Source organism: Mycetomoellerius zeteki, unplaced genomic scaffold, assembly GCF_001594055.1.
Source record: "Mycetomoellerius zeteki isolate Tzet28-1 unplaced genomic scaffold, Tzet1.0 scaffold228, whole genome shotgun sequence".
Classification (NCBI taxonomy): Eukaryota; Metazoa; Arthropoda; class Insecta; order Hymenoptera; family Formicidae; genus Mycetomoellerius; species Mycetomoellerius zeteki.
This window is the reverse complement of record NW_017257203.1, coordinates 1,531,485-1,540,096: the sequence shown is the minus strand read 5'-3', so window position 1 is coordinate 1,540,096 and position 8,612 is coordinate 1,531,485. Positions and strand designations below refer to the sequence as shown.

Sequence of the window (8,612 nt, the reverse complement as noted above, 5' to 3'; positions counted from 1 at the left end):
GAGACGGTAGATGCGCGCCGCCCAGGCGTGTACGCCCCTGATGGTCCTCGACGCGCCTTCGTTGGCGCACTCCTCTCCTCGTGGCCGCCGAGCTCGCTCACGCACTCGCGTGACAATGCGTCTCGAAGGAAACATAGAACTCTAGATGTACTAGAGTAGCGCTACCCTTTGATCTGAGCTGAATGCCGACAACTTTCGTATCACTGCAAATCCAAGTGTGTAATAAGTGACTTCGATACACCTATGTGTGTAATTAAAATTCCGTGTAAAAATAACACACTGCATGCAAATATGGATTTACATATTTAAATGTGGGGTATAGTGTCATTTTTACATGAAAAATTAAATAACACACATATATATTGAAGTCATTTTTACATATTTGGATTTCAGTGTGTTGGCAATTTTGACCGCTATTTTTGACCTGATGATCTATCGTTCAATAAGTAAGTAATAAATAATAAGCAAGCTTAGTAAGTAAGCCAACAAATAACTATATAAGCTTAAGGTTTGCTTTTCTATTCCCGCACTAGACTGCGCTAGAATTCTCTTTTTTGTTTTCGCCAAATGTCAAAGATATATATATCTATCTCAGTTATATATATATATACACACACACACACACACACACACACACACACACCTATTTAAGTTCCAAAAGTGTACACTAGTTTTACTACAGAAAACAGATCTTAACTCTTTAATATAATATGGTTATTAGATTATTGATTAAACATGGTAGACCTTTGCACTACTCTGGTACATCTAGAGCTCTGGGGAAACGTCGTCTGTCGCACCACGCGATACCCAATTTTGATTTTTGAACGCGATCCTCGTCTGTGTCGTAGAGATCGCAAGCTCTCTAATTTTTTTCGAATCTACCGTCGACAGCGCATTCGACCCACTCCCCACTGCTGGCTATGAATTATAATTATACCATACTCTCGTTAAGTGGATTAATTTAACCTCGCGAGCTAACCTCTGGTGCTTCAATAATTTTTTTTAAATATAGCTCCCATACTGCTGCAAGACTAACAGTATGGATGATATATCGAATTGCTCTTTTCGACAGACGTTATATATTTATATTATATAGAAAATTTATGCAGAACATATTTATATCGACGATATTTATTTAAATACGATAAATGGATCGTTTAAATTATATTTTGAAATTTAATTATATGTCTCGGTAATGTATGTAATATTATGGAAAGCTATAAATATTTTCGAGGATAATTTCCATCATATAAAACAAATTTCTCTTCATAGATTTGTTACATGTTAACACGTTCGCGACCGTAATATCGTACGCATTTACTACTGTTCTTTTATGTAAATGATATATTAAATTTTTGTATGAAGATATTAAAAAATTTTTATTTGTAAACAATAGGAGATGAACTATAAACGCAACTAAAAATTGAACATAAATTTAATTTCAACTTTGATGAAATAATTTATGTATGAAAACAAAATAAAATAAAAAACTATAGGATATTTGTTAATATTAAATTACAAAAAAATCTAAGCGAAATAGTTAATTTAAATAATATTTTGATATATTATAATGAAAAAAATATGTAAATTAAATTATGGAATTCTTTGTTAAACAATTAATAAAACAGAAAATAATGAAATAAATATATATGTATAATATGCTTTTTACATAGAATTATTAATACAACAGAATTTTAAGTTATATAATATTTTATTATACAGATCTTATGAAAGAGAGAAATTGATGAAATAAACACAATAAAAATAACACAAATTAATACGTAGATAACATTTGTCATCAACAAAAGACGTACGATTTACCATTTTGGAACATTATCAGCGAATATGTTAATTAAAATAATTGCCGCCTTTACTAACATTTATAAAATGTTAATCCTAAAATATAAAAAAATCACACTTGATGTTTCTTCCCGTTATAAAAAAACGGAGAAGACTTAAATTTTAAATTAATTCTTATATTCCGAAGCTCCTTGTTTGCATTAAAACATTGAAGCTCAAAATGGAAGGAATTTTTCTTCCATTTTGATGAAAGGTGCGCATTATAAATTATTTACTTTTAAAATTATTTTTGTATATTCTGTAATATCTGTCTTTTGAAATTACTATTGTATCTATGTTTAGATAAGATTTATGGCTATAATATTTAATAATGTAATGAATTAATAGACATTATATGAAAAGTATACTTAAATTATAATATTAATCTATATTTCCCAAATTAGATAAATCCTCAGTAGAACTCATTGGCGATTATCTTTCTTCGATAATATATTCGTATGTACTGATTTTCTAGAAGGTGCGGCATTATATGTTCAGAGACGTATGTGAAAACGGGCGACAAAAAATAGATGCTTCGCAGGTCATCGAATTTCGTTGGAACGAATTTCTCGCTTTCCTTTTTATTTATATTAAGGAAAAGAACGCAACATGAATTTTTCGTACCAATTTCGTTGTAGTATTTTCTTTATTTCAAGTTACATTAATTAATTTGCATGTGTCAATATGTTTTCTTCTACATAAAAAATAAATAAATTATAATATATTAATTTAAAAAAAAAAGAAATTTTTTCATCGTTTAATTAATAATGCAAATGGGTGCGTAAATATCCTTGTTACCTCTCTGATACGATTTTATTATGTAAGCTTTATCCGCGAAATCGCTGATAACGCGTGGTCGCGAAAGCAATGATAGGGCAGATCGAAATATTGATTTTATTTTCGTTTGTCGGCCGCCCCGCCGGTCATAGATGTATCGATTGCTATTTCGCGACTAATATGTATCTAACGTGGTCAATGATAAGATCGATCGATCGCCCATTCGGTTGTTTTAATTCAAGTTCTTGTGTCACTGTAATACATTCTGTTTATCACGAGGCGGATTTCCCTTTGTGCTTTCACCGCAAGCATATCGCCTCGAGAGATAACAGGAGATTATTATTTCACGTTATTATTCAACATTAAATTCCCTCCAAGGGAACATCAAATAAAGATCATATCAGTCATCAAACTTTCATCAAACGGATCTTTAAGAATTTCAAAAACTCAAGATATGTTTGCACATTGTTAAATATCAACAGAGCAACCCAACCCCTTGAGTTAAATAACATTTTTTTATTTTCCATCTCCATTAAAATGTAAATCAATCCATTTCTATGGTTAGTTTTAAAGTGAACCACGTTCATATGAACGTTCTTCGTATATAATATTATTTACTAAGAGCGTACGCTCTTAGTAAATAATAAACTATTAAAAAATATATTGAATTTGATTTAAATTTAAAGGCTTATTCTGTATAACTCTTAACGTCATATAGTTATAGTCGTTAAGAATTACAGAATAAATTCCTAAATTTGAGATAAATTTAATATATTATCTTGAGTTAAATTATTTAACTCGATTGTTTTAGTTAAATTAGTGACTTATTGAGTAGAAGCAGCAGAGACTTATAGAAATGATTCAAAATAACTCAAATTGAATATAATTTGACATTATGAACTTAACAGTGCAAAAATGACGATTTCGAACCGCATTACACTCAATATGAAAGACTGATTCAGCGTAGCGATCACATGTAACTTTTTCCAGCAAGAAAAATGGCGAAAACACACACACGCACACACACACACATGAAAAAAGTGAGAAGTTTTATCATTGAAGGTATTGGAGAAATTTTTCATGGTTCCATTCTAAGGAAAAAGTTACATGATCGTTACATTACCTGATTGTATACTTAAATTTATAATATCAAATTATACTCAATTTGAGTTATTTTATCATTTCTATAGGCCGCTATTGCTCCTATTCGATATGTCATTAATTTAATTAAAACAACTAGAGTTAAACAATTTAACTCAAGAAAATGTGTTAACTCAAATTTAGTTTATTATTTACTAAGTATGTATATTAATATGGACGTTGTTTACTATGAAATTAACCACAGAAATGGATTGATTTACACTTTGACATACATGGAAGATAAATAACAAATTCCAGAGACTGGATTGCTATTGCTCCTTCGATACCTAACAAAAATTAAGATTTTTTTGGGAGGATAACACGACAACAGGTCTTTCCCTCTCTCAAAGTAGACCGATTGTTTGTGTTTCAGAAGGCAGCAGCTCGCTCTGCGTTGGCTGCGGTGGTCGAATTCACGACCAGTGGATTCTGAGGGTAGCGCCTAATCTGGAATGGCACGCGGCGTGTTTAAAGTGTGCCGAGTGTCAACAGTTTCTGGACGAGAAATGCACCTGTTTCGTGCGGGACGGCAAAACTTACTGCAAGCGCGATTACGTTAGGTAAGTCACGTCGACGCTTTCTTTGAAAGAACTTCACGTTAGAAAGTCGGACAGGGAAACTTCCTTTGAGAGGTTGTTCAACCCTATAGCCACACGAAAAAAAAAGAAAAGAAAAAAAGAAAGGATCTTCGCCAACGGATTCACGAATCACAAACGTTCGATTTTTCAACATAGTTTTAGGAGCGTCTTTAAAAGAACGAGAAAATGTTACTTTCACCCAAGGAACACACAAAAGTCAACGAAAACTCTAAATGAATTTATTCTTAACAATAAATGGTCAATAAGCGGTCAAATTTTGCAACAAAAGATTATCATTTTGACTGTCGTGATGTCGAAATAAAGTTATTTTGAGTTTTTCTTGACTTGGTGCATTCTATGGGTAATTTATGTTCGACACTTCATCTTCCGGCCGTTTGACACCACGCAATTAACTCTTCACGATTACGAGAGCGACGAAATTGCGCGATGACGTGATACGTGCGTCAAGCGGAAGCCGTCTCATCGTCCAATGGTTAAGTGTCGCTCCTTAACGAACGAACTCTACGAAGAGGTGAAACAAGAGGCACTCGGGTGAGAGAGGCCTCACGATCGCAGTGCAATATGGTAATTAATGCAAAACCGTGCCTCTTGTCACTGCGGCCGCTACATTCTCCGGCGACACGCGATACGCTCTTTCCGATACGCATTTGCAAACGCTCGGATTGGGAGGCGAGAAGGGGGAGGGAAAGGAACGAAAAAAAAAGAAAAGAGGAAGAAAGAAAGAGAAAAATGGTCGAGAGACAGAGAGTCGGAGAAGGAGAGGGCGACAGAGTCGAGAAAGTCCAGGATATTTTTATCCGAGGTATACACGTGGAGTGCGACGCACAAGTATACACGCACGCACGCATGTATGTACGTATCCACGTATGCCCATATCGTCACTGTCACGATGTTGCGTGCGTTGGCGCGTGCAAAAAAGGTGCGCGCAACTATATGCTCGTGCGAGCGAAAGAACTCGCGGGAGTTTAAGCTCGTGAGTTAATGCGACGAGGCGATGCGTGGCATTGATCGACACCAACCCGACACAGTGATGGTTATTACTGACGCTGCGGTTGAAACAGTCGATCCATTCGTAATAGCCGATGTAGCCAGTATGTGGCATAGTCGATACACGCAGGAAAACCACTTGAAGTCTCCTCGATCGCGCGGCTACCGCGGTTTAAAACCGCGAGAAATATCGAGCAAAGCTTTCGATGGTTACGGAATTACGTAACCTTGAGGGTTAAGCAGCTTTTACCGACTTAAAGTCTAGAAAGTTTGAGTGAAAATTTTATATATGAAGTTTCTTTTTTTCATTAATCTTTTCGGAGACAGACGTAAAAATTAATTTAAGAAAAATCCATTTTTTTTTTGTATTAATGATGTTTACATTGTTGAGACTTTATACATTGAAAAAAAATGCACTAAATTTTAATATTTGTTTGAGTGCCAGTGGAATATTTACTAAATGTGAATGTATATTTATTTAGTACAAAGATTAATTTAATTCCTCTATTATTTTTTTTATTTAGCAAATATTTATTCTTCGTAAAATAAATGTTATATTGGTACCATTCAAATAATTACTTATTAAAATTTAGTACATTTTTCTATTTGATTGTAGATATTTTTTAAGACTGCGTGGATTTGTAAATATATTTTCATTATATTGGGCGATTTATAATTATTCATTAAATTGTCACTAATTTTTTTTAGAGAATAAAGCTTGCTTGAAACGTCACGTCTATTATTAGATTATTTTTCCTGAAGGTTGTATTGTTCTGAAGGTTATGATAATCAATTTCTTTTCTATTATTGATTTTCTATTCTCCGAGGATGACAAAATGACAGACATGTTTCAATAACGAGTCTATATATAATCCAATCAATTATCATAATTGATTTTGCAATGCTTACATTCAATTTAGTGTGGTATTACTAAATTAATTGAAGTTATTGTATTCGTTTCGTTGTTATGTCATTTTCGATGGCAAAAATAGGGACGGGGATGTGAAAGACGCATTTCTCCGGCGGGAATTTCTTTCCTTTTCGTTTTTTTTCACCGTTCACGACGGTAATGCCACCAAATAACCCATCGGCACGAATTCGACCTGGACCAAATATTTTTCCCTGTCGAGGCAGCGAGTTTATTTGCGCTGATCCATCGAACGTCGTCGCAACTCGAAGAAGACTGGCGTATCCGGCCACGGACTCGAGCGACAGCGATGACAGCCGTTTGTTGTTGCTGTCGCTTTCGTTCAAAAGTTCAAATTAGCAAAGTATAACTCCCTCCTCATACGTCATTCTGGGTGTTCTCGGCGTCGGCCATTTCCGGCACAAATGCCAACAACCGCGAAAGTGTTACGATTGTTATATAAAATATCATCACGCAGTCAAATACATAAAAATTCATTGTAGTGTGATTTACATATAATATATGTATTGTATACATATAATTATTGTATTTATATATATTGTATTATAATTTTTATATGTGTATTCATATTATATATATATATAATACCATATATAAATTTAATAGTTATATTATATACATGTATTAAATTATAATATTATATAAATATATGAATATATAATTATATATAATTTATATTTTTTTAAAACTGCAGGCGATCAAAGCCCGAATGTTGATTCCTTTAATTTATCGATCTATTTTGTATAAGTACTTACAAATTGTAATTTTGGTTAAAGTTATTCGATTTTATTTCGATTACGCTACGGAGATGTGAATCTAATTTTATATGTAAAAAATGCGCTAAAACATCTCTTAATGCGCATAAAGAAAGTTTATCGACTTTGAAAAATAGCAGTAACGATGGTAACAATAGAAATGTCTATTGTACATCAACACGATCGTCAATTACGCGATGGGCAACCATTAATCCCACGTTACCGCCATCAATTTCACTCACATTATCGCATTTTTTTTTCAATTTCAATGATGTAAATTGGACATTTCATTATATCCTGTGCTGGACGGTTCGCGCACGGTTTATTTATTGAATTTATATGTATGTACATATATACATATAAATATGCGTATGTATGTATGTATGTATAAAAAAGGCCCTCAGTGTACTGTGTACAGAAATAAATACACGATACGACAATAAAGTCACTTTAGCCCAATTTATGTTTCTCCACTTTGCATTTATCGAATTTAGAACAGAGCTTTTTATTTCACCAACCGAAAATGTTTACAATTTCGCGATGTGATAAAATAGAAAATAATGAATGGAAATTTATCAAAAAAATAACGTAAATAATGAAAAAGTTAACGTTATAATTCATGCTGCTCGATATTAGAATGATACGAGTACAAACGTTGTAGCAGATAATCAGCGATTATTTCACAATGAGAAATATAGATCAACAATTATTAACAATTTATCAGAATTTACGCACACTTTGTCGATAATGATTAATTTTGAATTTCCATCTAAATAGGTATATCAATATAAATAAAGTAATCAATTAAAATTAAAAATTAATATAAAATTTTCTCAATCATTTATCATCGAATTGGAAGGATCTTTCATTTGTGAAATTTTAAAATTCTCTGCGTTAATGTGTTTAAAAATTATTTATTTTTGTCAGTTTTGAAGTTATATCTGTGATACTTGTCGATTGTGAGATGTGGTATATAAAAAAATCAAATTATTATTAGAATGGATAACATATAGATCTGCGAATTAAAAAATGAAAATTGTTTAAAAATTCTGAAGTGAATCTAACAATTTTTCAATTTTGCTGCCAAGTTTTGAAGAAAATGAGACAAAATAAATAAGTTAAAAATGACAATTGTGACCATATTTATAAACCTGTCATTTGTATATAAAGTAAAATAAAGTAAGTAAATTTTATAAAATGGAAGTAAAATAAAATAAGTAAATTTAGTAAAGTTTAAAATTTTTTATGTCGTGTTTTTCGTTCATGACATTCAAGAGTATATATACTTCTCCTTTAAAATGATTTTTCTCGTTCGTGTTAAAACATCAAAGTTACAGAATTCTCGTACATATAGGATATTAATTAGAAATCAAGAAAAATGTTGCAAGATTTAATAAATAAAAATTTTGAATTAGTGATATGAAAAATTTCTGAGCAAAATAAATAATTAACATATTTTACTTCTATTAGGGGAGAGTTGCCGAATGCGTACTGGTCGCCTAAATCATACCTCATCAATATTTGATATTATTAGTTAATATAGGCAATATTTAGTAACAATAATATAAAATATATGAGAAATGAGTA

General features: G+C 32.1%; 1 protein-coding gene across 4 annotated transcripts in view; it reads left to right on the top strand.

Annotated features, from left to right (window-relative positions):
• Window positions 1-8,612, top strand: part of tup (LIM1_Isl and LIM2_Isl domain-containing protein tup) — a 41,400-nt gene that overhangs the window by 20,856 nt on the left and 11,932 nt on the right. For all 4 annotated transcript variants that reach the window (XM_018449037.1, XM_018449036.1, XM_018449035.1 and 1 more), the window contains exon 2: window positions 4,130-4,316. In XM_018449037.1, coding sequence (XP_018304539.1) covers window positions 4,130-4,316 — 187 coding nt within the window. The remainder of the gene's footprint in view (window positions 1-4,129; window positions 4,317-8,612) is intronic.